Source organism: Vitis vinifera, chromosome 8 (genome assembly GCF_030704535.1).
Source record: "Vitis vinifera cultivar Pinot Noir 40024 chromosome 8, ASM3070453v1".
Taxonomy (NCBI): domain Eukaryota; kingdom Viridiplantae; phylum Streptophyta; class Magnoliopsida; order Vitales; family Vitaceae; genus Vitis; species Vitis vinifera.
The window spans coordinates 20,599,870-20,620,821 of NC_081812.1; the positions used below are offsets into that span (position 1 = coordinate 20,599,870).

The following is a 20,952-nucleotide window of genomic DNA, read 5'->3' on the forward strand; positions in this document are numbered from 1 at the left end:
CTAGTTACTAATAAAGCATGAGTTGAAAACAATCATCCATGTCCCCTTTAGTGACCGTATGGTCCACGAGGGAACATCAGATAAACAATTTGCAGGCTGAGTCACTTAGAAATTAGCTTAGTTTCTTGAAATCTAGATCCAATAACCCTACAGTCTCATAGCACAAAATATGCAGAAAAAAAGGCGACAAAATGCTCACCACATTAGGACTGCTCAAAATGGGATGAACTCCTCTTACACTAAGCAATTGCCTAGCCTGCAACATAGTGAACATACTGATAAGAAATTAAGTTCTGAATTTTAAAGTGACAAGTTTGAAAACATCTGTAACAAACATGTAGTCCTAAAACTTGGGCAGGAGAGCTTGGGGTACCTGCAGTGTTCCAGTGAGGGTCCATTTCAATGAATTTGTTTTGAGACGAGGAATGACAACAGCAAGCACTGGCACTGGTGGCCTATATTTTGTGATCAACCTATCATCACAAACCAAGTTCAGCCAGAGATTTCCGTTTTTTTTTTAATCTTTTATCTCCTATTGTTTAGACATGATTTTAAATGTAAAATATCACCTAGGTGCTCCTCCAGTGGATGTGAATGCAACAATCATTGCAGCATTGACGTTGACAGCAGTTCGTACCTTTGAAAAGAAACAAACCATCATAGTCCTGTTGTTTGGTAAGATTCAAAGAGGATAAAAAGCTTTGATGATAAGTGATGGTTGTCTCAAGTACCGCTGATGAAGCCACGGATTCTGCATGAGACATGGGCTCTCCAACATGTTTGACAATTCTCTTGAAATGAAGGGACTGATTATAAACACTTTCAGCCTACAAAATGGAGCCCTTTATTGAGAATAATGCGCTGATATAAAAAGTATGGCATGCTAAGAAATTAGTATTTAGTACAAATGAAGAACATCTTTTAGATTACAGATGTTGCTGTGATCATTGATGCAACTAACTGGGATTGAATATCATGCATTGACCAATGAAGGTTTTCATTACCCAGGTAGTTTATGCTACTGGCAAGAAGATTATTGCATTTGTTTTAACAATGATTTACCAATGAGAAAGTTCATTAGGAGAGTTAGGATTTGGGATCTTCAACTCTTTTTCTTGCGACTTATGATAGTTGAACAAAAGGGCAAGAGATGTTCTTTTAAACTAAGAGATGGATGGAGATGTATTTCTAGAACTCTTTGAAGAAGTATCATGACCTTTCCATACAAAAATAGATACATAGAAACACTGATTCTGCTGCCAAAAACAGTGGTCATCATATCATCGTGCACCTAGGGAGCACCTAGTGGATTTCTCCAGGAGTGAAAATGTATAGCTATAGGTAATACAGAAACAGATGAAGTGATGTACTCAAAACTTCAGCACTCAAATTCTGTAGCAAAGCATTCTTGTGTGATTGAATCATTAACTGAATTCTGGCAAACAGAGAATTTCTGCTTGATTCAGATGATAATACAAAATTTCCTTGAAAGTCCCTTTTGGAAGTAGAGGAAGAAACTAATAAATTACTTTTCTGATTCTGCCTCAAGTTTCTCTTTTTCCTTTTCCATTAGACATTTTTTTCCCTCTCTTCACTTTAGCCTCTATTTCTCTTCTAAGTCGGACAATGTTGGTTAGGGGACACCACCACCTGGAAAAGTGGGGAAGCAGTGCCAGTAGTTTATTTTCTATAGTTTAAAATTTTAAATAATAGAAAAAAAAAAAAAAAAAACCACTTTCAGGACAGCAAGTCATTTCTAGGAAAGAAAGTATACTGCTTAATATGCATGGGCAAATGCTGATCTTGTTTTAGTAATGCCATTCAACCATGCTTTAATTGATTCTTTCTGCATACCAGTCAATCCCTGTTGTATATTTTTATAAAATCCTTGCTGATGATCACTGTTCCTTATTATTATTATTATTACATCATCTTCACCAGTTTAGGTTTAGATTTAAAGTTTTTTAATGTTTTATAAAATTAAGGATATTTGGTAATTATTGTTTATAAAATGATTTTAAAAATAAAAACAAAAAGACTTGTTTGGATAAATTGTTTTTTTTTATTTAAAATGTTTTGATTTTGTAAAAATATTTTAAATTCAATTTATATAATATTAATTACTTAAATATAATTGAAGTCTTATTGAAAAGGAAAATAATTTTGTAATTACAAATAACTTAAAAAAAATATATAGTTTTTACTAAAACATAATAGTAATATTATAATAAAATCATAAATTATATTTTTACTAGAAAATATACTATTTTATTATATGTTAAAAAATTATATTTTATTATATTTATAAATTTATGATATGAATGAGTTTATTATTTAAATTTTAAATTATTTTAAAAATTTAATAGACTTGTGGACAAATCCAATGCATTAAGTCTTGTTTAATTTGGAGATAATTTGCCTAACGAAAAAAATGAAAAATAGTAATTCTATATAGAAAATAAATAATAGAGTATATGTGTCTTTCTATTGTTTTTAAAAATTGATGAAAATAACTTTTACTTATTTTCTATTTTACTTTGTTTTTAAAAATTGGAAACAGAGAAAAATAATCAAATAGTGTTATGAGTTTTTAAAAACTGTTTTTTATTTTTAAAAATAGAAAACTATTTTTAAAAACTTTGTCAAATAGTTTTTAAAGGTTTCATAACTTTTACGGGTTGAAATAACAATTAAGGTGAAGTATGATCAAGAACAATGAATCTCTTTATGATAAACAGCTTCATTTTGCAAGTTCGTTATTAGGTAGTTCCTATAAAGGATATAACTTGGAACCCCATTTTTAGAGGGTATTACAGTCTTGAAGCTTTAGGCTATTCAAAATATTCATTGGAAAAAAAAACAAGAAACCTAATTCTCGCAAAACGAGATTACTGTGAAATTATAAAACGCTTTGATGAGAAAGTTGAACCGTTTTTTGAAAACATTTGTAAACAGATTCGTCTATCTCTCGAATTTGTATAGCTGAAGGCATCTAAGAAAAGCATACGCAAGCGCACCTATAGAAGCCTTGGGTTTCAAGGGAGGCCGAACAGAAGTCACCGGAGAGACCCAACAGGGCAACGTCCGCGGAGATCTTCAACAGGTAAAATTCTCGATTTTTTTTTTCTTCTTTTCCTCTTTTCTGTAAATTAAAAATAAACTGTTTTTTAATCAACTTTTTTTCTGTATCCTTGGAGATTTGTGTCAACATGTTGTTTATTGGTTTGGAACAACAGCGATCGATTGGTTTCTCGGAAATTAATTTTGCTTCAGAGAAATTTTTTTCTTGTTGGAAGTTTTAACTTCTCTTCTGAAAGGACAATGAGCGCTCAATTCCTTTCGATTTTGCTCTTCTTTTTTTTTTTATCAAAATTTCAGATTTTCGTTTCACATGGGCTTGCTTTTAATTTTTTCCCCCCTGATTTTCACTGAAAATGCGGTTTGGTGAGCGCAGGATCAAATTTTTTTTTCCTAACAATCTAAGAATTACGACATATAAGGAAAGTATGCCAAGCTTTCTATTCTTCTGGTAGTTAACAATCTTCTTAGGAAATGCAAAAAGGTGTCTTCTCATGAAACTCAATTATAATAACGAGTTTCTATAAGTGATAATTATAATTAATAAAATTATAAATAAATGAAAATTAAAATTTTGAAAGTTCTTCCATTCAAGTGTTCTCCAATCAGGGCATACACTAGAAGAGTCATGAGTGAGTAGCAGATTGTGGAACAAGTTAGAATGGGTTAGTTGATTAGTTGGGTAGAAAACACAAGGTTTATAATTGACTTTGTTTTTTTTTTCCAAAATTCTTCTTTTTGCTATGAATTTCTGTGATGTGGAGTACATTATGCAATCTAGTATTGTGTTAATTATACAACATCGCAATCCAATCATAACTTCAATATACTCAGATTGAGCATTTGGATTGGCTTTGGATAATGTTCAATTATTTGTTTAATGTTCTCTTGGCTCTTTTGGTAAAATGGATGTCGTTGTGACCTTTGCGTTAGTGAATTACTATGTTAGAACATGTAGTGTTATTTTGATTTACAGACTTTGCATGATCTGTAATTGCTCCCCAAGCATTGTGAACTCAATTGTTTAAGTTATATTTGTGGATTTGAACAATTAGATCCTGCTCTAATTCCATTCTTTGGGTCCCTTGTAAACAACTAATGGAAGAATCCTTGGTTCTGTTCAACAATTCTTCAAACTGTTCCTCTTAGATGTTATCAGAGCTTGTTTGTTAAAGTATAGTCAATAAAAACCTTTATATACTTGGGTCAAAATGAGCAATGGGTTCTGCTGTTGATTGGTTCCAAACCTTGGCCTTGCCCTGAAGAACTAGAATGGTGCATGTATGATGTAATGCAGTAGGTGATTATTTTGGTTTTGTTGTATTGGTTGGATTGTGTGAGATTTGTCTGTTTAGTGGTACAGGATCTTGTAATGGGTATCAGTAGAACAGAAGTAAACTTGAGGAGGTTGCTTGCAGCTGCACCCCAACAACAAAATCGGGCAAAGCTTATACATGTATGTTTCTTCGCATGTCCAGAGATCTCTCAAATCAAACTATTCATTTGGTAATGATTTATGTGCATTTTTTTTTTTCTTTTAGCATGTGGAATGTGATCTGAATATTTTAGTTGCTTTATTCTCTTTCTCTCTTGAAAAGTGTTCTACACCTTTGTGTTTGGAGGTTAATTTACTTTTTCCATCCATCAAATTAATTTAAAGTTTGAACTGAATAGTTTAATTGATAAATTCATTATCCTTGGTTTATTAGCAATGTTTGTTTGGTTGCATGTCATGTTTGATTGCATTTAAGTAGGACTGGTTCAGGAGGTGTTTGGTTTCTTTTTTGATGTTTAGATATATTCATTTACCATTTCTAATTGATAATTAATGGAACTTTGCAGTATGTTGCTACTTTACGAGAACAATTAGAACAACTAACTGAAGAGAGAACTCTAGAAGGCTTACCAAGGTTTTTCTGCTTACCCTTTTTCCTTTTCCTTTCTTTTTTGCCCTTTTCCTTCTACTTTTTGTTATTTTGAGAAGTCAACGAATGCCAACATACTCCTGCTTCTAGTTTGTGTTTATCTGTGCTTGGCATGGACACATACACATACATTTATACGTGCATGTTCTTTGGAAAGGACTTACCAAGGTGCTTGTTGTCAGTGTGACCATTCTTCTAAGGTGTTTATTGGGGTGGAGAATTATGGATATTTGTGCAGAGGTAGATTTGGTTGCATCTTCCATCTTTGCACAAGCATAGAGGACAATGATGTTTTGTTATTTTTGGTTTAGTCTAGTTGTATAATAAACTCTATTGTGTAACTTTAGGACATATTGAGTATTTGATGATATGGATCAACAATAATCATTTGATATATGTTGCTCTATATGCATTAACTGCTTTTCCAAGGCACTTTTTAATGACCTTTCAAGGAGCTCACAAACTAGCTTTAACTTGTGATTTAAAATTTTATTATGGCTCATTTCTACACTTGCTGCTAATGTGTCTTCCGTTTAAGAATAATGTAGGTCATTCTATTTCCTTTCGATGATAATTACACCTTCTGTCTTTTTTTTTCTTTTTTTTTTCTTTTGGGTACATGCATCAAACTCGGAACCTCCTCTTCCTCAACCTAGCCCTTACCACTTGAGCTAGGTTTTGGGGGCTATGATTATGCCTGTTCATGTTATATTAATCCTGCTAATATGTTTTGGTACTGTGAGACAAGTTTCTCAATTGAACCATAATTTATTTCTTCTTTTTGGAATGTTTATGTAGGGTTTCAAAACAGAAGGTGAATGAGTATGCGGAGGAGATTGAAGCCATTGCGTCCAAAATAATTGCTCCATCGGTTTGTATTTTGATTTTCTTTTTAAAATTTGGCACTTTACATGCTAAATAAGTTATGTTTGTTTGTTTTGAATTATAGTTTGTTGACAATCTGATTGAAAATACAAGGGAATTAATTTCCTAATTTGTGAGATTGTATTGTTGTATACTTTCTTGTTTTATTTTCCTAAGGGTAGGGGATTTTTAGGATGTTAGAGTGCATGATATATATTTTTTTCTCAAATCCTACAAGAATTTGGACCCATAATGTATGCATTCCAACACCTTCCCTCATGTGCAGCCCCATATTCGTACGTGGAGAGATAGGCACACATAGGCCCACAAGATAAACAAACCACAAACGACCTCCTTTGAGCTTAATAAAGTGGGGAAATAAACATGCGATGATGTTTAAATACATGACCTCTCACTCTAATACAATGTTCAAACCAGGCTTTAATACAATGTTAGACAACTATTTTCTCAAAAGCTTTTTGTTGGATTTAGGTTCACAATGTATATCATGATTTTTAACACCTTCCCTCATGTGTGGCTCCATAGCCACACATGGAGATACCTATCAAAAAAAAAAAAAAAAAAGCCTCACATAGAGAGATACAAATCTGTAGGCAAACAACCACAATTAACCTATTTGGACTTCCACAATAAATTAGGGAAATAAATATACGACAAGACTTGAACAAATGACTTCCTGCCAAATGAGGCTTTGATACCGTATTAAATTATCAATTTTCCTAAAAGCTTAAGCTTATAAGATTTGGGCCCATAATGGATACAATGCACTCTAACGTAGAATTAGTCTATTGCCTGATTTTGTGTAATTTAGATCCCTAATTTGTAGGATTGTAAACTACACATACTATGTCATTTGGTGAGAAATGCATGAATAAAAAACCATTCTTTTCCATATGTTATGAAAGTCTGTTTAAGGTCTCTATGTTTTCTTCTAATTTTTCCTTATGGTCTTCATTACCGTTGATTTTCAGTGGCCTTCATTGCTGCTTTTCTTTGCTTCAGGCAGCCTTTACTGTGGTCATATTTTTTTCTTCTCTTCTCAGTGGTCTTCTTTACCATTGATCATTTCCAGACTGTTATAATTCAGTAGTTTTTTACATCATCTATTGCAACACTTCGGTTAATTCACCATTTGGGGAAGGGACACTGGAGAATGTATCGGGTTGTTAAGAGCCTACTGAATCCCATGCTTAAAAAAATGTGAATTTTCCAACATTTTAAATGCATGAATCTTAGTGAGGAGGAGCTTTTTGTTGTTTAAAAATGAAGTTTTATGATGTTCTTCCTAAATGAAGCATACAAACTTCATATGGTGGTTGTCATTTCTAACCAATTCTCTTGGCAAATTTGCAGTCTGATGTGCAAGTATCCCAAGAGCCTCTTTCTGGTACTTATGGCCAGGAAAGCCATTCCAAAGACGAAGAGGATTCCATCCCCCATTCCCCAGGATTGCGAAGGAGATTTGTGTAAGTGAAATTATGATTGTTTGGCTAAGCAGGACAATAACCAACTATTCTTTTTCTCTGTTGTTTCCCTTATCGTGTTTTATTTTTTTGAATCATTTGGTTCACCAAACAGGCCTGCTTCAAATGTTGAAGATAGAACTCATGATACTGTAAAGGCAGATGCATCAGGGCCAGTCAAATTGGATGCTGCAGCACAGGCACATGTTGAAAAGCACAGGTACCTTTTAACATTGAAGAGCAATTGTTCTTAATACTTATGTAACTGCTGCATGGAACTAAACCGATGGCAAGAGTGCAAGAATGCTGACTTTAAAATCCCCTAGGATCTGAATTGTCTATGTTTGCATACTATAGTGTATATAAATCACCTATGTTGATTTTAGAAATACCTCTGAAAGATGGACTCCCTCCCCTCTATTGAGAATAACTCCCGATTGTAAATTCCTTGAAAGTTATGTTGAAGAAACATAAAGCCAAACTTTGAGAAGTGAATTAGACTGACATTTGAATGTAAATCAATCACAATTATTTTTAGTGAATCAAGAATAGTGAAATAACAAGGAAATCAACTAAGTTACTGAAATGTGGTTATTTAGGAGAGTGATAATGTGCCTGTTACTCAAAGAAAGAATAAAGTTGGTGTTTATCTGCTTCCTTTATTTCTCTTTTTTGTGAAAAAAAAATAAAATCATAAAGCGAGTTGTGCAGTTTGGGCTGTTTAACAACTTGGACTATCGGTTTTGAACAGTTTTCTGGGTTACCCTTGATTCTGCTCAGAAATGGGCCCAGGGTACTAAGTTATTGGTATGTGAATCCTTATTTGATAACCGTATTCAAACCTTTTCTGCAATTGCTTGACTTGAGATTTGGGGACGGACTTCAGAGCTAAAGCTTTGGGAAATTTGAATATTAGTTTTATTTGTTCTTCCAAGTTGTGTGCTTGCAAATTGGTACTTTTCTTCTCTGACAGGAAGCTTCAAGAAGACCTGACAGATGAAATGGTCGGATTGGCAAAGCAACTCAAGCAGGGTAGTCTCTTGATGAGCCAGTCCATAAAGAACTCTGAAAAAGTAAGTAGTAACTTTTTATTTGCAATCTTGCATTACTTCAGACATTGGTGTCGAATATGTTGATGCATATGAAGCATAGTGTCAAATGTATGTTATTTGGTCAAAATGAAAACAAAGCTTTTTGAGTAAACCTGGAATGTTTTTTCATTTTTCATTTTTTGCATTTTAGGTGGAACTGGACAGTTTGGTAGTCCATTCTTTGTTCTTTAACAATCCCGCTTGCAATAAAGCTGAATAATCAAAGAAAATAACAGATCCAATGATTCTGGTTTCATTTTCATTTTGTTTGATTTTTCAAAAATATTTTGTAATTAGTTAATTGCATTTTTTTTTTTTTACTGTTTTATTTTAAAAAATTTAAATTGTAGTTTATATGAGCTTTATTCCTCTCCTAAAACCTTCTATCAGTTTACTGTTTACTACCTCTTGGGTTGATTTGATTATATTCTAAAATCCTTGCTTTCTTGAAAAAGATATATTTTATTTAAACTAACTTTCGTGAGATTTGAATATTTTGTCAAGAAGCATATCCAGGGAGCCGGGTGGTGTCAGAAACACAAATTGTAGTCGTCAAGACATGAAACTAAACTTGTCAAATGATCTTTCTGTGTTCCATGGCACATACAATGGAAAACTAACAGATTAGAATGCCCAATGCCGAGGGGTAGCCCATTGATGTCATAATAGTCATTTCCATTTTATCATCCATCCTCAATAATCATTTTCTCCAAATTTCCGCCCCACAAACTTGACATAGAGCCCATATTTTCAAGCCAAACTTCCAAATAATTACCTATGAAAGCCTGATTCATGTCTACCAATGGCCAGAGCAATCACCTTTTCTCACTAGGAAGATAACAATGCATTATGTTCAAGGTTTGCATTATTATAAGATGAACAATTGATGAACATGGTAATCTATTTTACTTAAAACACTAACTAAAATTTCATAGCCATTGCCTCTACACCACCTTGTCATGAAACCAACTCCACATAGCACTGCCACAAATGCTACCTATACAACGACCGGTACTTACCACCATCTCATTCATTGTCTTTCCTTTTCATCAGCTGTCGCCACCAGCATGTTCAGCACGAGTAGAATATGCTTTCTTTGCTAACATACCATACCAATTCATTTGATTTGCACTTGGAGTAATGATCCTAAAAAATTACCATCAATAATATTCTTTTCTCAGGGGGTTAGTCATCCATGAAAGAAAAAGAAAACTTGGTTATCTTTTTGTATTGTCTAATGACCAGTTAGTCTTAAAGCTTAATCAATGTTTTGAGTGCAGATACTTGATTCTACAGAGAAAGCAGTTGAGCATAGCTTGGCAAGCACTGGCCGTGTCAATACACGGGCTATGGAGATAAACTCGAATGGTTTTAAGACCACATGCTTCACATGGATTCTGATCTTTGTCATGACATGTATCTTCATTATGGTTGTGCTTCTAATTCGCGTCACTTAAGGTATGCCTTAGAGGAGGAAACCCATTTGTTTAATCTTGAATTTTTGTAAGTTTTACCATGAGAAAATATGATGATATCCCAAAGGTGCTGTTTTCATTTCTTTTTAACAAAACTTGTTTGGTCGAAGAGAAAATAGAGAAACCAACCTATTTAACATGTCTTCCTACTTTGTCTGCAGGGAAGGGGGATAAACTCAACATTGTTTTTCTGCTTATGGAAGACGAAAATTCCTTTAATCACGGCCATGGGTCTTCTGCTGCCCTGTGCAAGGGAAATCTCCTTGAAGAGATTGGTTACTGATGGATTTGCTTTTAATCTTCTCTGTCATTAATCACTAATGTGAAAGCAATGAATATCCTTTTTTAGCCCAATTAAAACAAAATGAGATCACTTTTAATGTACTCATTGAGAATGATTCTAATCTAGTCCACGGCTGACTAAAAGTAGAAGCTGTTCTAGTGGGATCTTCATCCACAGAAAAAAGATTGTATTCAGTTTGCTAATGATCAAATCATATTAGTTCTCAGCCCGAAAAAAACAATCCCTTGTAATTAGATATGATGCAAAATGGATGGTTGTTCTATTATTGATAAGAGATTTCTCTATTAAAAAACACGAATCAGAGTTCCAAGAAGGGGAGAGAGAAAGAGCCTGTGACCTCGAGGAGGATTTATTCAATCACATGGTTTGGGCTCATCAAATATGGTGGGGATCAATTTTGTTGTTATTCCTCAATAGATGTCACTCTTTTGAAAGGTTTGTTAGTTGTAGCCAATTTTTGCATAATTTTCAAATTTGGTGGATGAGAAGGCAAAAAAGAGAAAAGGTGTAGACTTAACCCAAAAGATTATAACAGATTGAATTCTGAACTAGTGAATCGTTAAGGTTGTCTGATTCCAAGAAAGTATTGATGAATTTATTGGTGTTTTAATTTCGTCTTTAATTTTTTTTAAGCAATATCAACTTTAAATTATGCATAAATATTAAATAAGTTATGTTATTAGGGTGTTTTTTTTTCAAAACTTGTCCCATGTTCAAATTCTAATTTTAGTATGTTAAAATTTAAGATGATTGACTTATCTTTCCCATTTAAAATTTTTTAGAGTATATGTTAACAGTATCTTGTTATAAAAAAAAATTAAGTACCAAATTATAATTAGATCGTAAATATAAAGGTTCAAATGATGAACCGTAGTACAAAAGAATGAGATGACAGTGCAAAGTAATGAAATTAAAGTTGATACAAAATCATAAGATAGAAATACAAATATGATATGACTTGATTAATTACATTATTCAATATATATCGATTCATTTCTATAATGAAACCCTTGTTATATTATTGATAATCATGAAGTAGACACCATTAAATTTAATCCATTCTTCTATTCAACTCATTTCTAGTAACATTTGTCGACAAGGTAAAATTGGGTTGAAAACAAAGTTGGAGGAGTTGATATGAAATCAAATTTAGTTGGGTTAGGTTTACATTGAAGTAATATTATCATTATTTGGTTAAATAAAAAATAACAAAACTGTATCATATTTTTTAATATTATCATTTATTTTTTAAAAAATTTTAAATATATAAATTTTACAATTTTGAATGTATTTCATTTTCCTCTTCGTATGACAGGCAATTAAAAATAAATAAAAATCCCTCTCTTTATTTTTCAGTATGGAAATGGAGTTAGGGCTCAGCTTGGACCTCTTTTATCCACAGCATCAAAACAGTGGGCAGGGTCATTTCTTGCTTCCCTTCTTCATTCACCTCCTCAATCTGCCACAACATTAAAACAACAAATTTTGTTCACAAGTTACATATTAACATATGAATGCCAAATTTCCAATCAACCTCACGATGAAACCAGAGCCAAGCATAAATTTAGTATAGCTATTTAATCATTTAAGTTGGATAAGGTTTGTTTTTCACACTATTTCTTTTTAACACTCATGCAATACCATGAAAACCATAGGAAGGGAAAAAAGGGGTTCTAACAATGGATTTAGGGTTCTTATAACAATGAACAAAACAATTCATTTTCCAATTCCACCTCTGGAAATCTACTAACAGATGACAGGTTTGCATATATAGAATGTGTCTCTGTTGTGCTTGTTGAGAGGAGCACTGAGCGCAAATCTCTAACATCCAAATGGCAGAAGATCTTCATGGTCCTCAGCCGCTGCATTTTTCCGATTTCTTTAACATAACCCCCAGCAGCCATGAATGTCTGCCACTGAAAGCCCTTCCTCATGGGCACAAGGTTATGGAGACATTCAAATGCTTCTCCAGCTTTTATTATTCTTGGCTGAACCAGCTGTTTTAAAGGATTCAACATGGAGTCTCCTGCCTCTGCATATTGGGTAAACAATGTCAGTGAATTGAAGAAAGTGACTGGCAAATTAAGTGGTACTTGGTTTATGGAAAAGTATGAAGATCCATGAAAGAAAATTTACTTACAAACGATCCCAGCAGCAAGTTTAAAACCATTGACAACTAGAGGGATTTTGTGTTGTTAGCTGCCTTGGAGGCGAGAACTGGGCAACACCAAGGCCATTACTTCAGATTTCTAGGGCCAATGCCTTGTGTATAGAAGACATAGGAGCTGACTCATTTTGCTGGAAATCTGTAATAATAGGATGGATAGAATTGGATGAGCTAGAACCAAACAGAAAATAGACCACACATCACCTTCAAAATTAGTGTAGTGTGTAAAGAACATACCTCCATTTGCAGCTCTTCTCACATGCCAAATCTAAACAATAAAGATAATGCCCTTAGCCTGAACAGCATCCATAATGGGCTTTCAGGCTTCAACTCGCTCTTTTGTTCATGTAGAGAAAAACGCAGGTAAATATTATAACTATCGATACAAATGAAAGTATATATACTTGACATATATTCTTCATTTTAGATTGGGAAACAAAAAGAAGTTGAGAAAGCACTAATGCTGTACTGAAATTACCCTCGAGCAGTATAGGAAGCTCCAGTTGCTTCAGTTATGAGACGACTCCCTTTAGAGTTTCTCTGAGAGTGATATAAGATGGTAAACATTGTTCCAAGATCCCTGTCTAGTGAATGGCACCAGCACAACCCTGAAAATGCAGTGGAAGCAAAGTTAGTTGTATTAGCAAGCACTTCAAGCCAATGGAAATAGTAAACTCATTAACAAAAGAATCTAAAAATTTTCACTTCTCATAACCTGGTATACAAAAATTTCTATTCAACTTAGCCAACTACAGATTCCATATTCTTTTCCAGAAACTACTCTAAAATCCTTGCCTCTCCTTTCTTGTCTTTTCCGCTTTTTCGTTATTTCATAACCAAAGCTAAAAACCCAAAAATTCTAACATGCAACAAGAAACAGATAATATGAAGGAAAATTCAAGAAAATGAAGAAAGGAAGTGGAGAACTATACCTATAAGAGAGATGGAACTTGCCCATCTTGTATGGTGTGAGGAGAGGGATGGATGTCTTAACACAAATTCCATCTTGTCCTTGCACTTTCCCTATCATTATTTTCTGGTTTCTCTCTTGTTCCTCAAAAAGTTGAATGAATGGATGGATACATCAAGTGTGAAATATTCAAATGCTAAATCCGAAATGTGACATAATTATCTAAAAGCCATAATAAAGGTAAAGACTAGTTATGAAGCTTTGTCAATTTGAATCTACTGTCAGTATAAGGTTGATATATATGTAACCAGAATCACATGTAATCACCAAAAGTTGTTACATGAACATTTCCCATCCTTAAAATGATGGTATCTGTTGGCATCTCGGACAACAATTTCCCTTTTCACAATAATGCTAATGAACTTTAAAACAGTATGACAATCTCCACAAACCCGAAGATTTTTCACTATATGTAGAACCATCCCAGGAATACCCTTGAGCAGCCCATAAGCCACAGCTAACCTCTCACTATGCCAAAAAAGATGCCTTTCCTTCTCTTGCTGCTCCAAGTCATGTAAAACAGAACTTGTATCAGGAATATAACCTCCTCTTCATCTCTGCATCCAATTCTTTGAGCAAACCAAAAATTTCATCCTTCGCAGGATGAGAGGTCTCCCCAGCCAAGAACACTTGACTCTCCTTTCCCAAGACAATGCAACTATAACCAGGTTCTTTTTTAACTTCCATAGCTGCCATCAACCTTCTCACCTTTGATACGCTTTCCCACATAGCAGCACTGGCATAAATATTAGATAGCAATATGTAGGTTGAAGGATCTTCAGGTTTTAAGCTTAGTAGATGATCAGCAACCCTAATTCCTATAAGGGTATTCCTGTGGTGATTACAAGCACTTAGCAAAGCAGCCCAGGTAGCTTCATCAGGCTTGAATGGCATTGCCTTAATGAGATTCTCAGCCTCTTCAAGATGCCCTGAGCGACTAAGAAGATCCAATAAGCATGTGTAATGCTGAAGGGAAGGATTGATTCCATAATCTTTAATCATGGACTTGAAAAAGTATCGACCTTTGCTAACTAATCCTACATGGCTACAGGCATAAATTAATCCAACAAATGTCACTTCATTAGGCTTTAGTCCAGTTGAAAGCATCCGATTATATAAGGACAATGCTTCCTCAGCTAGCCCATGTTGAGCGGTCCCAACTATTATTGAAGTCCAAGAAACTATATCTCTTTGAACCATTCGACCAAAAATCTTTATGGCAGCTAAAACATCACTACATTTAGCATACATATCCACAAGTGCATTACTAACAAACAAGCTAGATTCATAACCAAGAAGTATAACTAGGCAATGAATCTGCTTCCCAAGTCCCAGTACTGCTAAATTAGCAGAAGCTCCAATGATGCTTGAAAGAATAAATGGGTCTGCTATATCAATCCCTTTGCTTCGCATTTCCATAAATAAATAAAACGAATCAACCCAGTTCCCACTTTGAACCAGCCCAGATATCAACGCTGTCCAAGAAAGTAAATTCTTCACTGGCATTTTCTGGAATAGCTGAATAGCATCCAATTTTCGGCCACTTTGAGCATATCCTGAAATCATAGCAGTCCAAGAAATTGAATTCTTTGAAGAAATTGAATCAAAAAGCACACGACCAATATCAGGCAAGCCGCATTTTGCATACATATCAACAAGGGATGATTTTACAACATCGTCATCAGAAACTGGCGACACAATAAAGCTTGCATGAACTTGCTTGCCTTGCTTAATTGCACCCAAGATCGCACAGGCCTTAACAAGGCAAGCAAATACATAATGATCAGGTTGCAAACCGTCTTGTTTGAACATGGCAGGAAACATGGAAAGTGTCAAGTGGGGGAGGTTAGCTTGGTTGTTGGCTGTAAGAATTGAGGCCCATGAAATTGGGTCTCTATGGGGCAGCTGGTTGAACAAGTTAAGGGCATCTTGAATGAGGCCACATTTGCCATACATGTTTATGAGATTGTTGGAAAGGGACCTGCATTGATCTATGCCAGTTTTGATGAAATAGCAATGGAATTTCTTGCCTATAGGTGGAGTTTGATGTCTGGCACAGGCCTGCAGTTGGTAGACAAGGTGAGAGTAGCACATTCATCACCCTTGCTGACTCAATTTGATGTGGAGGTGAGAGAAACTTTGTATATCCCAAGAGATGAGGGACTCGAGATTCTGTCTACCTCACAGATTTGGCTCAGCAGCTACAAAAATCCTGTGCATCGTATGAAAAAGTAGTTAAGAACCATGTGCAAACCAATTGCTATTAGCCTAGTATTATGTAACTTTGAATCAAAATGAAGGTGCAGCAAACTAAACATGATTTTGTGGCATTATCTTTGATTCCCTAGGCCAAATTGACATGTATAACTAAAATAGAATTTATTTCTAACATTTGTCTACTGCTACAAACAAATGAGATTGTTTCTCTTCGCAACCAAACAGGAAAAAGAGCATTAGATTGGTTGGTGAGAATATCAAACAAAACAAATTATGCCAAAGTTCTAATCTTCATGGACATAATTTCCATGAGCTCGGTGCACTAAATTGTTCCAATAATACAACTACATCCCTTGTTATTTGTCTCCAAATTTTCTCAGCAGCCAAACACCAAAAAAAAAATATATATATCAAGTCAAAGCTTTTATCTTTACAAGTTTTCCCTAATTGAGCACATCCCATTTTGCCCAATAAAATTATTTTCACATCTATTTCTTGAAACTTTTCACAAACAGAAACATAATAAAAACCTAGATCTGAAAAGAATTCAGTAGAGTCATTGCTGATCAAAGAAGCACTTCACTTCACCTCACTTTAGTTTTTCCAAGATCTAATCATATTGAGCGACAACATTGTAGTTAACCAATCAGGAAAGAGAGAAGAGTAGACTTATCAACTTAATAGCAATTTCACTTATTTTGCACTTTAAAATTCTTCCTTTCTTTTAAGATGAGAGTTCTTTACTTTTTTTCTGTTTTTTTTGGCCCTTCCCTTTTTCCAGGGGCTTCCATTTACATTTGGGATTCATTGGAAACATGATGGGACCATTTATGGTTTCATGGTAAAATTGGTGAACGTTAATTCAAGCCAATTCATTTTCATATATAATTCTACAAACAAAAATTCTAACTTGAGCTGTAGTCCAAAATGAAATCCTAGAATTCAACATCATTAGTGATAGTATTGATAAGTTAGAAGCATTCAAAGACAAACTCTAGTGCTCTGTTTGATTACCAAGAAAATAGAGCAATAAGTTAGGGAATCAATAGGAAATGAAATTAACTAAGCTGTAGTGATTCAAGCAAATCAGATATAAAAGGAATGGAGCTAGAAAGCAACAATTGCATGGAAAAGTACAAAGTACAGTTTGAAAGAGATTAATCAAGTAAAATATGAATTAAAGGAAGAGAGCAAAGGTGGTCATAGGGCTCAACCAGTCCATCCTAAGGGAAAGTGTATCGCAACCCCAACATAGTAAGTTGAGCTTCCTCTCGAAGAGCCAATGGGAAAGAGAAGATGTCTGGCATAGGCAATACGAAATATTGTTCAACCAGTCTCATTCCTTCCTCAGGGGAGGGCTATCGATAGGAATGATGAACACAAACTGAAACTAGCATAAAATCTAGAAATGAAGTGAAAAGTTTGAAATCCCAATAGGTAATTTTTTTTGATAGATAAATGCACAAGGATAAATTAGATAAAGGGTGCTTGAAAGGCGACCCAGAGCATAGAGGGAGTATACAAGCGTCGCCTAAAAACAGGAAACAAAAGGGACAAGCACTCACCGGCCCTCAACAAGAACCCAACCAGTCCACAAAGTTAAACAAAGGTAAGGGGCCTACAACTATAGAAGATTTAGCCCAAGAAAAGAGATTACAAATAAAGGAATTTTTCAATCTTTGAAATCCCAATAGGTAATATGGAATACTTATTACAACAGTTAGGGTAGCTTGTTAGCGCAGGTAGAACTTTGAATATGAACCTATGTAATAGTATCCCAATCACACAATTGGCGAAGGGGATGAGCAGAATAGGGAGTCTACTAGACATGGTTCAACTAGCGGAGACTCTTGGAAAAGCTAGAGTAATAAGTCCCCAAGTGAGTGTATGGGGAATCATCAAGCCCATCTGACAAGGATCAAGGGGGATATCATTGTTGCATAGCTCAAGTCTGAACAATGTGCCATTGAACATTGAGCAGGTAGTCTCACAAAAATTCGGCATGAGTGTCCAGAAGTTGCCATTGTATACTCCTGTGGGTAGTAAGGTGGCTAGGGGAGGAGAGGGACACTAGGTGGGATCTAATAGCAGCAAATTCTCCAAACAAATAGAAGCTCCTATGAAAGGGATACTCCAAAGGCTTCAGGATCGAGGTACCGTTAGCCAAAGAACATCTTGGCCAATCCATGTGGCCTGCTTGACAAACATTAGCGATAGAGACATCATAAATTGGTTTGTGCGCATTGCTATAAGTGCTCTATCCTACTACAACTGCTGCGATTTAAAAAATATCTATCCTAAGCTCTTTCAAGCTTTGTTGGCCAAAGGCCACCCGCTGTAGGCACTTGGTAGTAAAGCCAGTTCTTTTTGTATTAGTGGTATGAGAGAGCGGTGGTTTGCATATTTAGTCCAAAGGACCCTTCAAAGAGAGGCTCACTCCTTTATCAATTTAGTCCAGAGAATGAGATTAGGAAAAAAAATTTGGATGGTAGTCAAATCACTCTTGCTTTCTAGATAATGTAGCACCTGAGGACTTTAAGTAGACAATGACAAGAAGTCTTTGGCTCTCTTTAACTCGTTTATCAAAAGTGAGCCCTTCTTCAAAGAAAGCAAGGACCCCCTATCACTTTTTGGAGGATAGGGGTAACTGAAGAAAATCTATCAATCAGGTCCTCATGCTTTAGAATTGAGCATTGAAGAAACCTTTTTCTTTCTTTCTCTTCTGGCATGGAAATCAATCTCTCATTTTCCTCATTATGACCAGTCTAGGAATAACTAACTCCAATCAGCTTGGCCCGTAATCTAGGATTCTCCGACTTATACAGACTGCAATTTATTCTGAATTGCTGCCCATAAATGAGCCCCAAAGCCTCAATGGCAAGGTAACCAATTCTTGCTTCCGTGGTTATAGGTTTGGAGATGGAAAAACTTGGTATTCCGATCCCCTTCCTTAACTTAGGCCAATCAACCCGAGACCTTTGCCTCAAATTTCCTTTTTGGAGTAGGCATGTAAACAGCAGTCTTGTCTTCGCCTTTCATCTCATCTATCCTTGCAATGCTCACTCTGATCTTTTTGTTCCTGCTACTTGAAAAAGGCAAGGCCTTCAGCCCTTCTGCCAACAAATTCAATTCAATATTTTGATTCCAATGTTATCTCTCATCTTTTGCCTCGCAAGAAGGTCAACTAAGCTAAACAATCATGTGAATTCTAAGTAAATGGCATTTTTCTGTATTCCCGAATCCTTGGTACTGAAAATTTTACGTTTCAACATTTTAATTCCTTTTATCATGTTTCTCTGCATCTAAACTAAATATATTTTTATACAAGAAAACATCCTAAATAGCAAGAGCAGTCAATCCAGCAAAAACTTCAGTCTGAACTACAAAACCCAAAAATTGCACTAGTTCCACGGCTGTTCAAAGAGAACCCCTAGAATTAAAAACTGCCAGCAATAGCATTCCCAAGTTATAAAGCCCGAGCACTCTGTTTGGTTAACGAGAAAACGAAGAAAACCCACACAAAAAAAAAAAAAAAAAAAAAACGCATTTTGATTCCTCTGCCATCTCTCTCACTTTCTTCGATGCCAAAAATCCCAAAATCCAAAAAGTAAAAAAGAAAAAAAAAAAAGCAAAGTGTTCAGATCAACCAAGCCATAGAGTTTATATTCAGCACTCTTCAGCCCTAGATGGTAAAAAAATTGACAACTCAAAATTTTCTTTCATTTTCTCAGCATCCAAACTATTGTATCAACCCAGGAGCCCTTTGATTGAATTAGAAGTAGAGAATGGAGCAGTACCTTCAAGTGGAGATCATCGCGAGCCGCAGCCTTCGGAGAAGAAATGGTGGAAACGCTTGGAAATATGATAATGGGCTGGATAATGGGTTGGGGTTGAGCCAGCCCAAATATTGAACCATTGGACGGTAAGTGGGCTGAAAGCCATTTCAATTTCAATCCAAGCTATGAAGATTTTAGGTTTCTCAGGTTTAATAAATAATAATATATTTTTTTTAATAATCTATATTAACTTATGAAAAAGTTTACACTCATACAAAAAAAAAAAAAAACCACAAATTAAGAATTCAAATTTATAAAATACAAATTTCAAACAGTTATTTAAAAATAATTAACATTTTATATATTTTTCCGATCAAATATACTACTTGTAATCATTTAGATATAACCTTTTAAGGGTATAAATACTATTTTGACCATTTTAGATACTAACTTTGACATGTGAATAAATGAAACTTAAATTATTTTAAGAATTCATAATTTCTAATTATTTTTATATGAGTGTATAAAAACATATTTTATTTCAAAAATACATTTATCTATAAAAATAATTTAAACATTATTAAAAGTGTTAATTAAATAAAAAAATTGCTTTCTGAATTTTAAGAAAATCAAACATAAATTTCCTTTAAGTCACATTAGAAACATGAGCTTATGATTGAAGATTTTATCTGTATGTTTTTGAAAAACATAATTGACCTTTAAAGACTATTTTTAGTCTTGGAGAAGCTCAACAAACTTGAAAGCAGAAATAGTATACAAAATTAATTTTTGAAGATTAATAGATTTTCTTGTAAACTCCGGCGAATATTGTGTGATTATTTGAAGTAAAGCATAGATTGGGAGGGGCTAGAGTTGCTCAACTGCACCCAAATTATAAAGCAATGTGGGCTTGCCGTTCCAAATATACATGAAACATTTACTAAACAAGATTTGATGGATTTGGATAGATTCTTTGTTGCTCTTGCTACCACTTCCCCTCAAATTGGTGTATTGTGCATTCTCGGCTTGTTATTATTAGATTCAAATGTAATTGTTAAGATTAATTTATTTTATGAAGATACATGTAAGTTGTTGTTTGATTGTTACAAAAGGTGTGGAAATCTATTAATTTTTAACTTTTTCTGGATGTAATATCTATTTTTTTATTATATTTTGATAACCTTTTTTAAAAATCAATTGATGTTCGGTATGACAAATCTTTCATAGTATTCGATATCACATCCCAAAGACCTGTTATAAAAGTCTCACTTTATACTAAAAATGTTTTATAAAATCACTATTAAAACATATTATAAAATTTATCATATATTTAAACAATTTTGATAAAGAAATTTAATATGACCCATAATTAATAAGATAATATTTTTATCAATCTAATGCGTCAATGAATCCATCATAAAAAGACATATAAAAATCTATTCTCTCATATAATTCAATTTCCCATTTTAAAAAGAAATTCTTGAATTAGAAAATCATTAGATAATTCACAATTCATTTATTAATGTTAACAATAAGATTTGGGCTCTCATCACTTGGGCCTCACTTCCCTTAGAAAAACTTTGAAAACTAACCGTTTGGAT

General features: G+C 34.2%; 1 protein-coding gene and 1 pseudogene across 3 annotated transcripts; one reads left to right on the forward strand and one right to left on the reverse strand.

Annotated features, from left to right (window-relative positions):
* Positions 1-2,678: 2,678 nt before the first annotated feature.
* LOC100258985 (uncharacterized) lies at positions 2,679-10,301 on the forward strand. 3 transcript variants are annotated; one of them, XM_010655647.3, is made up of 10 exons: positions 2,679-2,763; positions 2,956-3,103; positions 4,442-4,534; positions 4,921-4,988; positions 5,802-5,874; positions 7,242-7,354; positions 7,467-7,571; positions 8,325-8,424; positions 9,723-9,900; positions 10,079-10,301. In XM_010655647.3, the coding sequence occupies exons 3-9, from the start codon at positions 4,451-4,453 to the stop codon at positions 9,897-9,899; spliced, it is 720 nt and encodes a 239-aa protein (XP_010653949.1). In that variant the 5' UTR covers positions 2,679-2,763; positions 2,956-3,103; positions 4,442-4,450; the 3' UTR covers position 9,900; positions 10,079-10,301. The 3 variants fall into 3 exon arrangements, with proteins under 3 accessions (XP_010653949.1, XP_010653950.1, XP_002267440.1); XM_010655648.3 differs by lacking the exon at positions 2,679-2,763 and having other exon boundaries at positions 2,773-3,103; positions 4,434-4,534; XM_002267404.5 differs by lacking the exon at positions 2,679-2,763 and having other exon boundaries at positions 2,774-3,103.
* Positions 10,302-11,780: 1,479 nt separating this feature from the next.
* LOC100255428 (pentatricopeptide repeat-containing protein At4g14050, mitochondrial-like) lies at positions 11,781-19,512 on the reverse strand (annotated as a pseudogene).
* Between the last annotated feature and the right edge of the window lie 1,440 nt (positions 19,513-20,952).

What these genes read in the sequence shown, in the direction of transcription:
- LOC100258985 (XM_010655647.3), top strand. Translation starts at nt 4,451, where the DNA reads ATGGGTATCAGTAGAACAGAAGTAAACTTGAGGAGGTTGCTTGCAGCT. An exon ending in CCAAAATAATTGCTCCATCG is followed by an intron (nt 5,875 to 7,241) that starts GTTTGTATTTTG and finishes GCAAATTTGCAG; the next exon opens with TCTGATGTGCAAGTATCCCA. An exon ending in GCACATGTTGAAAAGCACAG is followed by an intron (nt 7,572 to 8,324) that starts GTACCTTTTAAC and finishes CTTCTCTGACAG; the next exon opens with GAAGCTTCAAGAAGACCTGA.